Genomic DNA, 18,985 nt, shown 5'->3' on the forward strand with positions numbered 1-18,985 from the left:
TGACTGTCCAGTCTCTTTTTAAAAACCTCCAGTGATGGAGCACCCACGATTTCTGAAGGCAAGCTGATCCTCTGGTTAATTGTCCTTACTATCCAATTACTCCTTGATTCCAGGTTGCTTCTCTCTTTGATCAGTTTCTGGAGAACAGCTTGACTCCCTCTTCTTTGTGGCAGCCTCTCAAATATTGAAATACTGCTATCATGTCACCCCTAATTCTTCTTTTCTTTAGACTAGCCAGCCAGAACCAAAATCTGCAGCTGTTCTTCATATATGAAGATATTCATCCAGCCACATGTACACACCTGCTCAAACATTATATTTAAATATTTAAATATGATATTGTAAAGTTTTAAATAGCATTATATATATCAAAACCAAACACACTTCCAAGGAAATATGGAGATCTAAATTAATTCTATTCTATTCTATTCTATTCTATTCTATTCTATTCTATTCTATTCTATTCTATTCTATTCTATTCCTATTCCTATTCCTATTCTATTCTATTCTATTCTATTCTATTCTATTCTATTCTATTCTATTCTATTCTATTCTATTTTTGTACGGTAAGTAGAATTGGAAGCAAAAGTTCAGGGTCCAGCCAGTAGATGGCGCTAAACAGGGCTTGGAGCAGCGATCGCTCTAGGAAGGAATCAAAATGAAGGAAACGGCGGGGAAAGTGAAGCGCTCATAAGTGAGTTGGAAGCTGCGGGGAGAAGAAAGGGTTGGGGCTTATTTGCCTCTGAAGACAAGTTAGGTAAATATTTCCTTTGACTTAATGTTGCTGCGTGCTTTCTCTCTTTTGTGCAGCTTTTGCAAAAAGTGGTAATTGTGGGGGGATCAGTTAGCCACAAGTAAATGTATTTCATGCTGTTTCTATGCGATGTGCAATTGTGCTAGCAAGTGGTTCAAAGGAGTGAAGGAAGCGAGACCCGGAAAACCTAAACATGTAATATATAGATGATCCTAACCGAGCCAATTCTGCTTTAAAGTGACAGTCTGGTTAGCATCTTTTGCTAAGAAAATGGGTTCCAACAACAAGCTGAGCAAACCCCATCACTTTTAATTAAGACCGGTCCAGTCTGTGAACCCAGCTACATCTTAAGATTTGTGTGTTGGTTTTATTCTTTTATTCTTATTTTTTATTTTTCTTATATGTATCCATGTATTCATAACTATGTTTTTACTTATACCTATTATTTTGTAAGCAATTGACAAAAATAAACAAACAAACAAACAAACTTTAATTCATTTCTTTAGATGTCTGCCTGCAGTTTTATACAGTAATGCATTGTTGGGTAAAGTACTGTTTCTGTGTTGTGTGTATCAGAGTAAAGCCCTTTTGTCTTTCCTACACAACAAGGGATGCGATTCTGGAGACATAGGTGAAATATACTAGCAGATCTCACAAATGGTGCTAGAAATGATCCAACTGTCTGCCTTTTCTATCTAGGTTCATTCCAGGGATGATCCTTCGTGTGGGCCTGTGTCCTGGCTTCTCGGATGAAATGGTGCAGGTGCTAAAAGCCAATGGCATCAAAACAGGTAGCTGACTGGGGGTCAGAGAATAAGGAGCAAGTTGTCCCACAATTTAGGGGTTACATTGGCTATAGTGAGCAGAGCAGATTCTTCAGAGAATCCAGTGATCTCTTCCAATTGTAATTTTTTGTGTAGCTAGAAAGTGCAAAGTGGCTGGAAGAACGATCAGGGTGAGATTAAGGGAAGCGACTCAGAGCTCTGATGGGATAAGTTGATTAAGGAAGGAACAAAAATGACTTTTATAAATGGAATGTGTGGGTGACCTTGGGGAAAGAGAGGAGATGCAGCCTAGAAAATAACCAGATGAGAGGCAGGAGCCCACAGTCATTTCAAAGTCAGAGGGGGAAAAAAACTTAGAAAAGATCTGCGCTAACAAATCAAGTAGTTAAAAGTGGAGACTGGATGTTTGTCCCAGCAGATTTGCATGATTCTGTTAATGTAGCCTTACAATAAAGTAACATTAGTTCATCTTGTCATGTCTCCTATCTAGTGACTGACAATAAAAGACTGCAAATCCTTTGTTGACTTTTTGCTGAAAATAGATAAAAATAAATAGGGGATTTGGAGATTTATTGATTCAAAAGTTTTGAAGAAGGAAAAAGGAAACTACAATATGTAATTTGGGAAGCTGAAGATTGAGGTTACTATGTTTCTAATTTTGTAAAGAAGATCAGAAATTGCTTCTTTTATTCCTTACATTTTCTTTCATTCTTTCATATTTACTGTTTTTTCCTATTTTTATTTATTTATTTATTATTTTTTATTTATTTATTTTTGTCAATTGCTTACAAGATAATAGGTATAAGTAAAAAAAACATAGTTATGAATACATGGATACATATAAGAAAAAGGAAAAAAAGAAAAAGAAACAATAGGACAGGGACGGTAGGCACGTTGGTGCGTTTATGAATACAGGTTTCTTAGGAAAGGGGTGAGGTTAGTAGACAGTCTAAGGTTAAAGTTTTTGGGGTTTGGGGAAGAAACCACAGAGTCAGGTAGAGTATTCCAGACATTGACCACTCTGTTGCTGAAGTTGTATTTCCTGCAATCAAGTTTGGTGCGGTTAACCTTGAGTTTGTATCTATTGTTTGCTCTTGTGTTGTTATGGTTGAAGCTGGAGTATTCATTGAAGTATTTATGTTTCTGAGGTTTGTATAGCTTATGTAAAATCTTTTATTAAAATTACATTACAGCTGAAGCTTTTTCCTATTTTTCATCTCCTTTTCTCTTTCTTTCCAAACGTTTTGTAGTGGTTGATCTTGTCTCATCGGATCTGGAGGACATTGCCCAGAAGAATTCCTTATCATACAAGGTGAGTACAAGGAGTCTCTAGAGATGATTATTACATATTTCACCACACAAAATGTTGCATAGTTCTGACTGATCCCTAATAAAACAAGGAACAAATAAATATTCCCTGTGATTTCATTGTGATTGGAGGAATATTTATATTTGTTTTGTAGAACTTGAAAAAAATTGAGAAGCTCTTGAAATAATTAATATATCAGGGCTGTCAAACTCCCAGCCTGTGGGCTGGATTCGTCATGCGCTGGCCACGCCCATGCCCAGTTTAGCGAAGAGGAAAAAAGTCTTGATATGTCACATGACGACGTGAGTTTGACACCCCTGGTTTATATAGACAGATCTGCAAGATGATATTTAAGGGTGTTCATCTTTAGGGCCATGAACATATTATAGACTTAAAAGAGTAATATGGGTTTATAAAAACTATAATATTTATAATGTAGAGTAGTTTTCCATCTTATAGCCAACTGTCTCAGAACTAAGCTACATGAGGGGTTTAAGAGGACCAATGATGATGCAATCAGCAAGTGTGGTCAATGGTGGCAGATAAATGTCAATGTCCACACACTGTCTTGGTGTCATTGGTGTCAGCTAGTGCTTCTTGCATAATCAGAAATTACTTGGGGATCTCTTTTCCCCTTCTGTATAATTTTAAATGCATAGTGCTGATTTCCCCCCTCTTCTTCACTATACTGTAATTCAGCGGTCTCCAACCTTTGTGGTTTGGCAGCTTGGCTGGGATTTGATGTTCTGTCAACTGTTGCCCCTTTGGCTCATTTCCTCCTTTCTCCCCTATTGACCTTTTTAGCCCCTTGGACTCATCCCCTAAGTTGTCCCCTAATTTCGTTTTTTGGCTCCCCTAATTTTTTTTTCTTTCAGTCTCAGCTGGCTGTTGAGCAATAAAATGTTGACTTGTAGTTGTTTGAGTTGTAGGCCTGAGGCCTGTTTTATCTAGAGTAAACACCAGGAAAAATAAACATTTAAAATGTTTGCTTTAATTAGGAGGGTAAGGAGTTTTGGTGGGCACAGTGGAGAACAGTATCCCTAATGCTAATTGAGATGCTAATTTATTGGCCTGTATATTGGCCTAGAAGGCCTTTTGTTCATCATGCTGAGTGTTTCCCAATTCTGGCGACTTCAACTCCCAGAATTTTCAATAATCGCCATGCTGGCTGGAGAATTCTGGATACCATACGTCAGGAAGTTGCCACAGTTGACAAACACTGCTCCAGCCGCTGGTTGTTTTGACCCTTGTTAATGCTAAAGCTGCAGATGGTAAGAGATTGATAATCTTCTGTTACAGACCTTAGTTGCGGTACGACGTGTATTGCTGGCACAGTTTTCCTCCTTCCCAGTCAATGGGGCAGATCTCTATGAAGAATTGAAGCACACCACAGCAATCTTGTCTACTGGAATTGAAAGGCAAGGGGTGATTAATCAGAGCGCTGTGTTATGTTGAGGGCAACCTTTTATCTAAAACAGACCTCCATTAATTTTTAAGCTCACATATATAAGGGTTACACCACAAATGCAGGGGGGGCCTTGTTCCACATCCTTGCAGAGCTAAATACAAGAGCAGTTTTCCATATATATTTTTTTTAAACAGAATATAGCTAGTGGCTGTACTTTCACCATCCATTTAACTACAGTTAACCAGACCATGGTTTTACTTCGCTCCATTGCTTATAAACCATACTAGGTTAAAATGTAGCTCACTAACTTGTGACTCAGTCTGTGTATGGACCTCAGAAGGTCCGTACACCTTCTGTATGGCTTCAGTTAGGTTTATTCCTAATGGAACAAGCCATGATTCATTAAGCAGTTCATGCCATCTCAATCACCATGTCAACTGTTATGATAGCATTGCTGTTAACTGAGGAGGGGCCTAGGAATGGGCTGAGACATGAGCCACGTTCCTCAGGCTTCTTTCTCATAGTGTATTGTGGGAGCAAAAGCAGGGAAAGAGGACCACTTATACTAATGGAAGATGAACGGGGAAGGAAAATGTATTGAATTTTAACTGAAAGTTAAATGTGTGGTCTTTATTCTTTTTAATGTTTTATATGGTGTTTTTAAGGAATGAGTAAGCTGCCTAGAATTACCTTGGCAAGATGGGTGGCATAGAAGTTTAATAAAAAAAAATAGAAATTTAAGAGCAATAGCAATAGCACTTACATACTGCTTCACAGTGCTTTGCAGCACCTTCTAAGCAGTTTACAGAGTCAGCATATTGCCCTCAATAATCTGGGTCCTCATTTTACCAACTTTGAGCCTGTGAGAACTTATTCTGACAATTGGCAGAATTAGATTGCAATACTGCATTCTAACTGCTGTACCACTGCGGCTCTCTTAAAGAAAGTGCAAGAATAAAAGTAATCATTTACTGTTTTAGAGCTGTCTATTCAATAATAGGTGTTTGAAAAATAATAATTTATTAAATTTATACGCCACCTGAGACCCTGAAATCTGGGCACGTTGAATTTAACCCATTTAATGAGATACAGGAGCTCAATTTAGTGAGCAGAAAATGAGAATTAACAATTCCATGAATATAAACATGAGCTTTAACTGGCAATATTTGCTTTTTCTATTAGATGCATATCTCACCTTTCCTCCAGAAATTCCAGGTGGTTCTAGGAAAGGCAGGTTATAAATCTAATGAATAAATAAATAGCCATATAGCAACCAAGTGAGGGAAGTGAACTAAGAGATAACGACTGACCTTAAATTGCCCAATTAATTTTCTGTGGTTGAGGAATCTTTGAATATGGATCCAAGTACATTAAACAGTATCTTGCCTGTCATGGATCAGTTCTCTATCCAGATCAACCATCCATTCAGCCCTAGTTTGCTGTAAGTTCATTTCCCCCCTCTTAATATGGCAGAGAATAGTCTTCCCCTTCCAACTGCTTGTAGAAAGATTGGCCTACAATGAATAATCAGGACAGCCATGGTGGTTGGGCATAAGAGCTGTAGCCTGGCATGTTTGAAGGCTTCTGAATTGAGCAAGGTTGGTGGGCAGATGAGCTGCTGTGAAACTGACTTGCCAGGGATGAAACTGGCAGGGTAATCACTCTTTGGTTTGCTTTGCCCTCTCTTTATGTTGGGCAAGCAACAACATTGAATTTCTGAGCCTAAATAGAGACCCTACTCTGACTGCTCTTTTGTCCTTTGGGAGAGAAGACACTTGAGAAGGAGATACATGTGATAAAGTACAAGATGAACATTGGGATGCATATGTTCTTAAATTCTCATTTTCCGCCCTCTTTTGTTGTTATAGCTTGGACAAACTTCTTGACTCTGGTATATACACGGGGGAAGTGACAGAACTTGTTGGAGCACCCAGTGCTGGAAAAACTCAGGTTGGCTGTTCTTGACCTAGTTGGCTATTGTCTGTTATCTTCTCATTGGACTTTAGGTAGAGCATAATCTTATAAACACGCAATATGTATACAAAAATCGTGAGGAAAATTATGTTTTACTCAACCACTGTCAACTTTGGTGGATTCTCCTTTTCAAAGGCCCTACAAGAAATAACTTTTCTGGTTTTGACGTTTGTTTTGCTTTATGGTAGCAAAATACTTTTTGCAGCACACATCTATGGAGAATTGTACATTGCAACAAGCAAGATTGAATGGGAGATGGATCCACATTGCTACAAGTTGTCAAAGATATGCTAGCCTCTCCCTGTAGGAGTTTTGACAAGGGATATTGGTTTACCTTATATGAAAGGGGGAGGGCAGGATTTGAAGCAATGTGTCCTATTCTTTAAGGGGCTGAAATCCAGCTTTTCTTGCAGAGATGGGGTTGCCAGAAGATTGACTTGTATGATATTTCGAGCCTAAGGACATGATAACCTTCCTTTTCCTTGTAGGGAAGTTGATCAGAGTGCCAGTAGCAGTTTTATTACTAGTATTGGGGAAATTTTCTCTACTGCACTTGAAGGCAGCAAGTCCTTTATCAAATTGGAGAACGTGCTGCAATGGAAGCCAGCTAAAGAAGGAGCTTTGTAGATTTTAATAGTTTCTGATTATGGCTGATTAGTTTTTCCCTCTTGAGGCATAGATCAAAGAATTTCTCTCTGTGTCTGATTATTTAGCCAGGTTTTTCTGCAAGTGGCACAAAACTTTGATGTGTTGGGTATAGATGTAGGCGTTTGTGGCTCATTGCACCCTCAGCTAGGTACTTTCCCAAACTGAGCTTGCCCACAAACACAAATTCATTGTAACAATCCATTCCTGCCTCTTTAAAACTTGTCTGTTTTCTGGTGCCTTCTGACTGTGGAAGTAGGGCCTTTTAGTAAAATCCTTGATAATCAAAACCTTGATTAAAAATAGCAAAATCCTTGATTTGGCAGACATCTTTGAGATCTCTCCCTCCCTCCCTCCCCCCCCCCAGTAGGTTTTATGAATGAGTTTTATCACAAGGGACACAATCTCTACCTCTGGGCTTATAATATCAGCTGACCTGCTGTCTCTAGATAAGTTGGATTTGGTTTCCTGGAACTCTGTCCAGTGAATCTTTAGACATCAGATATGAAGGGTGAAGATGAAACACAAAATAATGGGAAAGAAAAAGAGGAAAGCATCAAAGCTAGGAGGTTGCCTTTTAAAATTAGTCTTTGCTCACATATCATGCTAAGATATCCATAGTTTTATGGATCCTTATATCATCATTAGCCAAACCAAACCAAACCACATCATATTGTTCCTATAATAACTGGCTTCAATGGGATATATTTGGGAAGGGAAAAGCACAATGGTTGCTTTTTCTTTTTTCTTTTTGGTGTGTGTGTGTGTGTGTGTGTGAGTGTAGTGGAACTTTTTCCTATCCATGTGCTGTTGTCTGGGGTAACCTCCAACCCAAAGTTGTTTTTCCTTGACCCTTAGTAACCTGTCCCATGTATTAGCCCAAGTGTAGTAAAAAATTAACTGTGTGGTTTCACTTGTAAGGAGGAGAACAATGGTTTTCCTTTTAAGACATCAAATTGCTTATGAAGAAAAGTAGTATACAGCAAAAAGCAAAAATAACCCCATTATATCTTTACTTAATGATGTGTGTATGTGAGTGCTAGCAAGCATTGCCTTAGAAAATCTTTCTTTCTGCTTGAGAATTTGGAGGAAGTAGGCGCTCACCCTTGAGGAATTTTTGCAAGACTCACTCAGCTAAATATATTGGATAAAGTGCTTGGATGCAGTCTCATCTTGCTTCCATTTGCTCCATATTCTAGCTTTGTGATTTATCATGTTATCTGAACTCCAAATGACTGGCATTTCATGCTCCCCAAATTCAAGATTCGTAATCTGGGACAAATCTTGGGAGTTGAAATCCTAGTTTGTGATTTGCTGGGTTTTTTTTCAAACTTTTGGAAAGTAGGCTATGAAAAAGGCTGCTTTTGTGTATTCTAATTTCAGAAATTACACGAGTCTTAAGCTCTGCCTCTTGTTGTGTCTCTAGGTGTGCCTCATTGTAGCTGCAAATGTATCCCATAATCTCAAGCAGACTGTCCTGTACATTGACTCAACTGGAGGCTTCACCAGTGCCCGTCTACTGGAGTTACTGAATTGCTTAACTGAGGATGAGGAAGAGCAGGTCAGCTGAGCAGAAAGTACTCGTGGGGGGAGGGTGTTTGTACCTAGAAGAGTATCTAGGTGGCGTGGTAACTGGTGGCGTAGTGGTTAGAATGCAGTACTGCAGGCTAATTATGCTGATCGCCGCAGTGGATTTGGATTCTTAGAAGTCCATCCACAGTTACAACCATAGCGGCACACTGTCTCTCCCCCACCTTAGCCACTCATTTCCCCGACCTGTGCACAGAAAAGTTGTTGCAGCCCACTGCCAGTTGCTCCATCCCACTAAGCCCAGGAGGCCTTGACCAGTTACAGGGCCCACCAGCATGCACAAAGCACTCCACTTACCTCTGTGGATATTTTGCAGCTACTGATGGGCCTGCCCAGGCTACACATGGTATGGCTTTCCTAATGAGATTGCCATTCTGCAAACAAGCACCATTCTTGTGATCGTTGTTGCTTCTAGGGTGGCCCTATGGGGCCGGATTTAAGCACCCCACGGGCCTTGAGTTTGACACCCCTGTTCTAGGCTGATACCTTAATCACTAGAGCAAAACGGCTCTTCAAATTAGTTTGATTAAAAACAATATTCTGAGATAAACTCTGAACACCAAAAGCAACGATCTGATTTGCTGCTCCAATATAGTGGGGGGTGAGGCTTTGGTTACACGATTGTGGCTACCCTCTTTTTTTTTTTTAATCCTCATCTTGGTGAGCATCCCAACTTGACAGGGGCATCCAGGATGTATTACTTTACCTTGTTCCTTACCCCGTTACCTTGTAGGCTGAGGCATTGCGGAGAATCCAGGTTTTTCGTGCATTTGATGCCTACAAAATACTTGATGTGCTGCAGGAAGTCCACAGTTATATGTCCCAGCAGGTAGGTGCTTACTGGCCAATGCTTGTTGTTTGTGGGCTTATCAGAATACATGAGTGCCAGAAGGGTGAGGAGGGCAGGGTGGGTAACATTTTTTTAAATATAAATTTTATTGTACATTTTTCCTTAATATACATAACCGTTCCAATTATACAATGTCTTTGTGTACTGGTTACATCAGGCCTCTTTTTTCCTCAACATCTTATACATCCTAATTAAGTCTCTCATACAATATACTCTCTCCATCATGTTATACATCCAATTTATCACTATTATTTGCTTATTTCTACCGTATTACGCTATTACAATTCTCACTTTATGCACTTCGTACTATATTCTTGTACTGGGTGGGTAACATTTTTTAAAACCAAGGGCCAGCCTTGGCTTTTGAGTGGTATGTTGGGGATTTGTACACCCAAAATCATAGGGCCAAAATCAGATTTAAAATTAATCAAATTTCAGTTCTGATTTAACATTAAACTGAATCAGTGAAATACAATTCATATGCATACTTCTACCTGCTTAATATTCTTCTTCTTGTGAGATAGGCAGCTATGTAAATTGGATTAATAAATTCTGCCTTTTTTTAGCCTTAAAAATAAAACTTTCAGAGGATACTGCAAGTTGTGTTCCCTGTTTAAAAAAGGCTGGATTGTCATACTGGCTATTATCTCCCACTTTCTCCTTTCCTTTCCTAACCCATTACATTGAATCCCCACTACAACCTCACCATCACCATTCCATTTATCTACTCTCCCAAATTTCTGAAGAGGGCTATTGTTAGGGATAACATTGGTTACCTAACTTAGTTTGTGTAAAATAATATATAAACTATGTTAGTGAGTTTAAGTGTATGTATCACTTTAAACTGTAAACCAAGTTTTTGGGTGCGGTTGTAAAATCACCATAAGAGGGAGCAAGAGAGCTCACTGTTTCCCTGGCTTATACTGGATTGCTGACAATGATGAATTGATGGTGATAACTGCGTGTTTGCTGAAAGAAGAAAAGGGGTTTGATTTTTCTTCATATCTCTGACTGCAAAAGAGATATATCACTGGACTGATTGATTGTAAGTTTAATGAACTCTTTTTCGACACTGGACTTTGCAAACTGATTAACCCCCGGACTGACTGAACTTAGTGTATGACGTATGGACCGTTTGACTATGCTATAACTCTTGCTGGAATAAAAACTATTTAACTTGCACAGTGTATCTGTCTTACTGAGTGTAAGCTACTACATTTTGTCTCACATATCTGCCTGTCTGCTAGACTGCCGTTGCACGTTCTGCTAGGGTGTATATCCCTAACAGCTATGATTATAGATCTACTCAATATAATTAAAATAGGAAGCTCCCAGCCTAATCAGATGCCTTTGATTTAACACTAGTATTTCCTGGTGCAGAATTTAGGCATAGATAGCATATAGGACATGGGAAGCCATGGCTTTAAACCAGGGGTGTCCAACCTTGGCAACTTTAAGACTTGTGGACTTCAACTCCCAGAATTCCTCAGCCAGCTTTGCTGGCTGAGGAATTCTGGGAGTTGAAGTCCACAAGTCTTAAAGTTGCCAAGGTTGGACACCCCTGCTTTAAACTATAAGCAAAGTTGAGTTTTTGGATGCTTCATCTTCCTCATCTACTTCCCTATTCCATGGAAAGGTACCCTTTGGCTTGTTGTAATTTCTGATTTGTATTTGTAATTTTATTTCATTTGCCCTTTGCTTTTATTATTGCTTTTTTAAGATTCTCAGCACCTCTGGACCAGTGAAGCTGCTTATTGTGGATTCTGTTTCTGCTGTAATCTGCCCTTTCTTGGGACTTCGGCAGCCTGATGGTCAGTCATGCACATCTATCATCACAGAGAATGTTTCTTAATATGCTTCATTAATGTCCTATTGTTTTGCAGAATCATATCCTAGGTGGTCCATAGCATAAAGCAGGTGTGTCCAACCGTGACAACTTTAAGACCTGTGGACTTCAACTCCCAAAATTCCCTAAAGTCCTAAAGCTGCCAAAGTTGGACACCCTGACTTAAAGAGTTAAAAATAACATTTTGAAACATGGAGGACACTAGAGAGATTAGCAGGGCTAAGAAAACTAAAATCACAAAGGTTCCCTGGTCACATTCAATGAGACAACCTATTTTCTGCATGTTCAAAATTCTGTAGGAATAAAGTTTCATATGTATGAAGTAGTAGTTGAGTGTAAAAGTATAGTACACAAATATCACAAAGTACCACACTATAATACTTAAGGTTCCTTACAGTTATTTGTTGTTGTTCAGTTGCTAAGTCATGTCCAACTCTTGTGCAACCCAGTGGGCTTTAGCGCAATAGGCCTCCTCCTGTACTTAAAGTCTCCTGGAGCCTGCTCAAATTCATTGCATCGACGACACTATCTAAACATCTTATCCTGTGCTGTCCCCTTCTCCTTTTGCCTTCTGTCTTTCCCAAGATCAGAGTCTTTTCCAATGAGTCTTCTCTTCTCATTTGGTGATCAAAGCATTTGAACTTCAGCTTCAGTATCAGTTCTTCCAAAGAATAGGATTGATTTTCTTTAGAAAAGATTCCTTATGGCATATGAAAAGCTGTAAATAGACATAATACTTTAATCTTCACCATTCCATTTTTCTTCTTAGGGTATGATGTGACAGCTTCCACATCTTTTAGTCCCTGTGGCTGGGAATTACAAGAGATGAACCGGGAAACTTTTGTTACATGTCCAGCTCCTTTGCACTAGATTAGTGAACGCTGTCACAGAATGACATTAGACCTTTCATTCATGCTAGCAAGCAACATATTAATTTATAGAGCTGTGGTGGTGCAGTGGTTAGAATGCAGTACTGCAGGCTACTTCTGCTGCCTGCTGGCTGCGTGCAGTTTGGCAGATTGAATCTCACCAGGCTCAAGGTTGACTCAGTCTTCCATCCTTCTGAGACTGGTAAAATGAGGTTCCAGATTGTTGGGGGCAATAGGCTGACTGTAAACCACTTAGAAAGGGCTGTAAAGCACTGTGAAGTGGTATATAAGTCTAAGTGCTATTGGCATTCCATCTTTGTTATTTTTATAAATAAATTAAGGTGGTGAACATATCCAACACATCCTCCTCTTCCTATTTTCCCCACAAAACTGGGGGGAAACTTCACACAACCCTGTGAAGTGGGTTGGGCTGAGAGAAAGTGACTGGCCCAAGGTTACTCAACTGGCTATCATGGCTAAGGAGGGACTAGAACTCACAGTCTCCTGGTTACTTGGCTACTGCTTTAATCATTGGATCAAATTGACTCTCTGTTATACTTCTCAGGGGATAAGGTTTACACAACCAACTAAATCCTAAACCTGCATTAATATAATTTCCATGTTTGTTAACCATGCTGTTCCAAAAACAACAACCTATTTTAATGTAAAGTGATAACTTGGTTCACAAATGTGCTATCTACCCCCAAGACAAGGTGACAAAATACTTCCATTGTTGACTCAAGCAGAAGCTTACAAGAACTCAGAGAAGCAATTATTAACAGATGGTCCCTCTATCAAATGAAGCCTTTCAGATTGTGGAAAAAAGGAAAGTTATTCAAGGCCACCAAATGCCCATCCCAATCCAAGGCATCGTTTCCCTATTTGGTCCCTTGAAGGGGTGTTGCATCACAACTGTATTCTAAACAAACATTCTTAGGTTCATACTTCTTCCAGCCGATTATTCCAGTGATATTTTTTAAAAACAAATCTGAAGTAATAAATGGTCAAGGCCCTTTATAATCAGAAAGCTAGGTGTTCCTAGCTCGTACAGTTTGGAAAGGCTTCTCCAGCATGGATGTGATATAGAAAGTTTTTCTTGCTTCCCTTCTGCTAGATAGGTGTATATTTTGAGGCAATCCCCAGAGTCTAGGGGAAATACAATGAATAAAGAGAATTGTATAGCTTTAAGTGCGGTGATCTCTCCATCTCACTTTGTAGGCATGGCCCTCATGATGCATTTGGCTAGGGAGATGAAAACCCTTGCCAAAGAATTTGGGATCGCCATATTGGTAAGTATGTGGCCCAGGCTTTTCCTTATGCTTCCTTTTGGCTTTATGTGTGCATAAGTGCTATAGTTCTGCTCTTCTGGTGTGAGCTAGGTCCTTGTTTTTTATTCTAAAAGAAGAATAAATTTTGTTCTAAAAAAGGTTTTATTTAAAGTTTAATCTAAAAAAATGGGGGTGTCACGTGGATTCTATAAAACAAAGCATCACTCTCCGGCATTACCTTTGCTCAATGATGCAATTCAACTGGTGTAACAACCGGTTCGGTGATCGCATGCTTTGCGGGCGTGCACACCATTTAAAAAAGGCAATTTTCAGCTATAATACGTACCTTCTACTGCAGCCCCAGTGAGTAAAACAGCTGAGGCACAGCAAAACCGCTCTGCCGTGCAAATCAGCTGTGCTCCAAGACAAGGAAATAAAGCACTGGAAAGAGCAAGGGTGGATGGGCGGGGCCAAATCACCAGAACTACTGGTTCACCCAAACTGGTAGAATCCCACCACTGCCTTTACTTCTAAGACTGTTTTTTTTCCAAATGGGCTTAATAAACCTTTTAGAATACAGGTGGTCCTCAGCTTATGACTATAGCGATGCTTAAACTATCTGTTATCTTTTAGTTGACCAATCATGTGACTAGAGCTGCTGCTGCTGGTGGTTTTAAACCAGCATTGGGTCGCTCATGGAGTTTCATACCTAACACTCGGCTGCTGCTGGAGAAGAGAAAAGTCAATTCTGAGAAAGAAGGTCGAGTTGCTTCTTTGATGAAATCTTCTCGACAGGTGAGAGAACATGTAACAGTTGTCTACACCAGGGGTCTCCAATCTTGGCAACTTTAAGACTTGTGGACCATCTCCCAGAGTGCCTCTGCCAGCTGGCTGAGGAATTCTGGGAGTTGAAACTCATAAGTCTTAAAGTTGCCAAGGTTGGAGACCCCTGGTCTACACTGTGGCCTCCATATATCAAACTTCTCCAACTTAGGGATGTTCAATTGTTTTGGAAATACATCTCTCAGAATTCCTTGCCAGTACAGCCAATCATTTATCAGCAGTGTAACCTAATAGTTAAGAAGTAGGATGGAATCTTAAGTAGGAGACCTGGGCTCATTCATAATAGCTTTCATATTAAACATCGTTCATATTAAATTTCATTCAGATTAAACTTCATTCATAATAAACATCATTCAAGTCCCTTCCCCCATCCCCAGGAAAATAGTCTTCCCCAAATCTGGCACCTCTGAATGACTATAGTAGGTCAGCTCATCCAAATATAATGAACTGCATGATTCTGAGCCAGCATATTTACTTAACGACAATTCCCCTCAGTCTCAACCTGCATGGCCAGGTTACACGCTGGCTGAGCATAATGAATATTGTAGTCAATGGTTCTGGAAGGCACCAAAATTAAAGAAGGGTTAGTAGAGTTTTAGAGGTGCAGAAGGGCTGTGGAGACTTATTATGTGGGTGCACTCTAATGCAAGAGTAGACATGGCAGCATCACTATTTTTATCTGAATGTGATAACATTTGTCAGTTGTTGGCACTGGCTGGAGCTGATGGGAGCTGGTACCTAAGACTCTAGAAATGCAACACTGGGGAAGGCTAATTATTAGTACAATTAAGAAATGGGACTGTGTTAACTGTATTAAGAAAGAAGCACAGATAAAAAGATAGGAAGAATTGCAATTGTTCAGGGACTCTGACTTTGCTTAAAAAGTTACAGCTAGTTTGTGGTTTTGAGTTTTGAGCAGAAAACATATCCTGCCTATCCTTGATATTAATAGGCATGCAGTTGTAATTTAATTTTCAAACATAGCCCTGGAAGGGACAGGAAGCATGGAAGGATTAATTGTTTTTAGAATAATGGGCACATTTGAAGTTTTGAGAAATATGGGCATTTTCCCAAAATAGCTCCTATTTTAGTAAACAAACACACCCACTATTTTTTCTAGTTTCTTTGTTTACTTGGGGGGGGGAGGGAACTTTTCTAAACAAAGATGTAGACTAACAGGCCAATAATTTATTTTATAAGAATGGATAGGTGGCCTTAATTTAGAGAGGCAATCCTATAAATAGATAACACCCAAGTTCAAAATTTTGCTTTTCAGGTTGTAGGAGTCTCAAAGTTTAATTGAATAATTAATAAAGTGTGATGAGGCAGAGAATTGGAATATGTGAGAATGTTGGTGCTTAGTGAACAAATTTAGAAGGCGTGTCTCTGACTGAAAGACTCAGCTGCTCAGGGATAAAGTTGGCCTTCCCTTAAGTAAGTTTGGAAGGATGTACAGGATATTTCCATCGCAGGATGGGCAGTGAGTGACCCAAATGTAGCTGCAGGTATTGCTAATTTGAATTTACCATGTTTCTCATATAATAAGGCCGGGTCTTTTTTTTTTTTTTTTGAGCCCCCCAAAAATGGCTAGGCCGTCTTTTCGGGGGTGACTTAATTCCCCCCCCCTTGCATCCTCGGGCAGGCGGGCGGCGATGGCTTGGATGTTGACCTCGGCATTGGTGGGGCATTTTGTATCGGGAGACCTTCCGTGACTGTTGCTTTCCCTTCTCCCCGTGCTGCCGCGGCATTTAGAGCAACGCTGTGGTGTTTGGCGCAGCCACACAGCATTTGGCACAGCCATGCGGGACCGGCCAGGGGTCCTTCCTGCAAATGGAGCCCAGCGGAGACACTCAGCTTCAGACGCTCCTGTCGCCGCCTTCCCAGGCATCGTTCGAAGGCAAAGCCCATTCTTTTAAAAACGACACCCTACTACCGGTACGACAAAGCCTGCCCTGCCCAAGAGAGCAGCCCAACCCCACATGGGGAGGCGAATCTCCCGGGCCCACAGCGCAGGATCAGCCCACCCCGGGAGAAGCGCCCAGCCGCCATCCCTGCCTGGCGCCGGGCAGAGTGCGAAGAGCTTTGCCTGGGGCGCCCAGCGCAGCTGACAGGCAGGCCCTCCTGCCCGGCGGCGGAGCTCTGGCCAAAGCAGCGAGCACCTCCCCGCCGGACCCTCCACTCATCCTGCCAGGGCTGCGCCGGAGCCGGGCGGGGTTGGCAGAGCCGTGAAAGCGAGCCGCTGGTGCGCAGCCGCCTGCCAAGCGAAAGAACCGGGCTGACTCGAGCTTGGCTACCTTCCCAAGTCCCTCCAGCCCGACCTGGAAGGGGCCACTGGGAGAGGCCGCCTGAGGCAGTGATAGCACTCACCCATCCGTGGACAGGGAGGCAAGGCGACAGCCCGCACCGCGTCCTCCGAGCTGAGCCCCGCCGAGTGAGCGCCTCTGCCCGATGCCCATGCCGCTGCAGCGTTTGGAGCTGCCGGTGAGTTTGGAGATGCATGGGGACAGGAACAGGCTGGGTGAGGAGTGGAAAGGACGGGCGGCTTCGGGCTCTCTCCGCTGGACCTGCCAGCCAGGGAAGCAGCACCTGAAGCCGAGTGTCTCCACCAGGCTCCGTTTGCAGGGAGGAGCCCTGGCTGGCCATCCGTGGCTGCGCCAAACACCGCGTGGCTGCGCCAAACGCCGCGGCATTGCTCCAAACGCCGCGGCAAGTCCCCCCGCCATTCCCCCCCATTTCACATGTTTTAATATAGGCCTTAATTTGGGGGGAGGGGCTTAATTTCATTTCATGCCAAGAAAACATGCTGGGACTTCCTATTGGGGGAGGCCGTATTGTTGGAGAAACAGGGTAGAGTGTTCCAAGATAAGATTGCCTTTAGAACTCATGTAATGGTTTGTTCTGGGAAGAGAAATTTTTTGTCATAAAATAAATCCATCTTTATAAGGTACTGTAGTATAAATCCTAAAAAGGATTAGCCTGTATGACTATTTTTTTTCTCTCTCTAAATTTAGACCATACATCTGTAGCCCTGGACAGTATACTGGTAATACACTGATGTGAAAACAAACTTCCAAAGTGTGCTTCCCTCAAACCACTGCTGAACATTTAGCTCATTGCTTATCAGTGAGAAGCAGTATAGTAATTAAATAATGAATATTGTTGAAACTTCTACAACTGGAGACAGGTAGTCCTTGACTTACAACCACAATTGTTGGGAACTGGAATTTCCTTCGTTAAGTGATGTGGTTGTTCAGTGAGTTGTGTCTGATTTTATTATCTTTTTTTTTGCTATGATCTTTAAGCAAATTGCTGTTGCAGGTGTTAAGTGAATCATACATTCATTCATTGAATCCAGCCTCCCCCCCTTGACTTTGACTGCTGGAAGACCTCTGGGAAGGTGGCGGTCATGTGATTCCGGGATGCTGCAACCATCATAAATACATGCTTAGATGCAAGCCCCTGAATTTTGATCTCACGACTGCAAGGACACTGTGAGGGTCATAAGAGCGAGGTCGTGTCACTTTTTTCAGTGCTGTTACAACTTCAAATAGTTGCTAAATGAATGATTGTAAATCATGACTGCCTGTAGTAGGCTTTTCTGCTATTTACTTGTGTTGGGATTCTTACAGTGTTCTTCTCTTTTACAGGCTTTTGGAGTTCAGGCAGAACTAGACCTGAGGAACTGGGAAGTGAAAAAGGGAAATCCGGTCAGATCAGGAGAAGGACTAAATGATGGCAGGAGTGTGTCTTCCTGATTCACTTCCAAGGCTTTCCTGAAGATTGCAGAAAGTCTGAAAATGAAAAAAAAAAGCAATTTGGTTTTTAGAAGAACAAAGAATAAAAATCAATATCAGCCTTCTCCTGACAGAATCTGCCTCACTGATTTATTGGATGTCAGCTCCCGGAATCCTGAAAGAACACGACCTACAATCAGGGATGATCTGAAGTCAAAAACTTTTGGTGGACACAGTTTCTTTGGTTGGGACATCATATTGTACTGGTTAATTGAGGAAATGTGCATTGGATTAACTGAAGTCAAGGGTCACTCTTCAGCAATTGCAATTTTTGTAGATAAATGTACAGCTTGTCATTAGTAAAGGGATATTGAATGGAGTTGTTTATCCGAAGGAGCTTCCATATTTTTCCCTGTATTACTAGGGTGTCTTGACATCCTGATTTTTGCTTTGTGAAATGGACAGGAAACATAGGTACCAGTGATGGTATTCTACTGGTTTGGTCTGGTTCGGGCGAACCGGTAGTAAAAAAAACAGCTACCGGTTCGGCTGAACTGGTATTTTTTTATTTTTTTCCTACTGACGATCAGCTGTTCCAACGATCAGCTGTGCCGGGATCCCCCTCGCTGTCTTACTGCTTCACCCAGGAGACTTCCCTGAGGCCCAGGAGACAAAAAGGGGTGCGCAGGGTGTGTGTGTGTGCTGTGCCTCCCCACTCCGTTTTTTGCCTCCTGGGCCTTAGGGAAGCCTCCTGGGAGAAAAATCGCCCTTGCAGCACAAGGGGGTGCTGCAAAAAAACAAAAGAGAAGAAACCACACCCACCTAGTCAGATGGCCACACCCACAGAACTGGTAGTAAAAAAATATTTGCATCCCACCCCTGGTAGGCACTGTATTGATTGTGTGTCATTTTATAAGCCACCACAAAGGTAGAAATATACATCAAATGAGGCTCTTGTAGACACTTTGTATACAGGTTATTTGATGAACCAGAACTCTACCACTAAAAGCTGTTTGTATCAGTGATGAATGTCATGCCTTTTAGATATTTGAGACTTCAGCCGGTATTGGCCACAATCCACATGGCCCATGGCAAAGGGATTGTGCAGGA

General features: G+C 41.3%; 1 protein-coding gene across 4 annotated transcripts; it reads left to right on the plus strand.

Annotated features, from left to right (window-relative positions):
* Positions 1 to 631: 631 nt before the first annotated feature.
* Positions 632 to 18,254, plus strand: RAD51D (RAD51 paralog D). 4 transcript variants are annotated; one of them, XM_087958208.1, is made up of 11 exons: positions 634 to 694; positions 1,454 to 1,545; positions 2,790 to 2,851; positions 4,148 to 4,266; positions 6,125 to 6,206; positions 8,302 to 8,436; positions 9,199 to 9,294; positions 11,036 to 11,126; positions 13,249 to 13,319; positions 13,932 to 14,093; positions 17,789 to 18,254. In XM_087958208.1, the coding sequence occupies exons 2-11, from the start codon at positions 1,467 to 1,469 to the stop codon at positions 17,894 to 17,896; spliced, it is 1,005 nt and encodes a 334-aa protein (XP_087814334.1). In that variant the 5' UTR covers positions 634 to 694; positions 1,454 to 1,466; the 3' UTR covers positions 17,897 to 18,254. The 4 variants fall into 4 exon arrangements, with proteins under 4 accessions (XP_087814349.1, XP_087814334.1, XP_026528242.1 ...); XM_026672457.2 differs by having other exon boundaries at positions 636 to 757; XM_087958223.1 differs by lacking the exon at positions 4,148 to 4,266 and having other exon boundaries at positions 632 to 694.
* Positions 18,255 to 18,985: the final 731 nt, after the last annotated feature.

The sequence above is a fragment of the Notechis scutatus genome, chromosome 1 (assembly GCF_049901735.1).
Source record: "Notechis scutatus isolate UNSWTSFEM ecotype Mainland chromosome 1, rNotScu1.2, whole genome shotgun sequence".
Taxonomy (NCBI): domain Eukaryota; kingdom Metazoa; phylum Chordata; class Lepidosauria; order Squamata; family Elapidae; genus Notechis; species Notechis scutatus.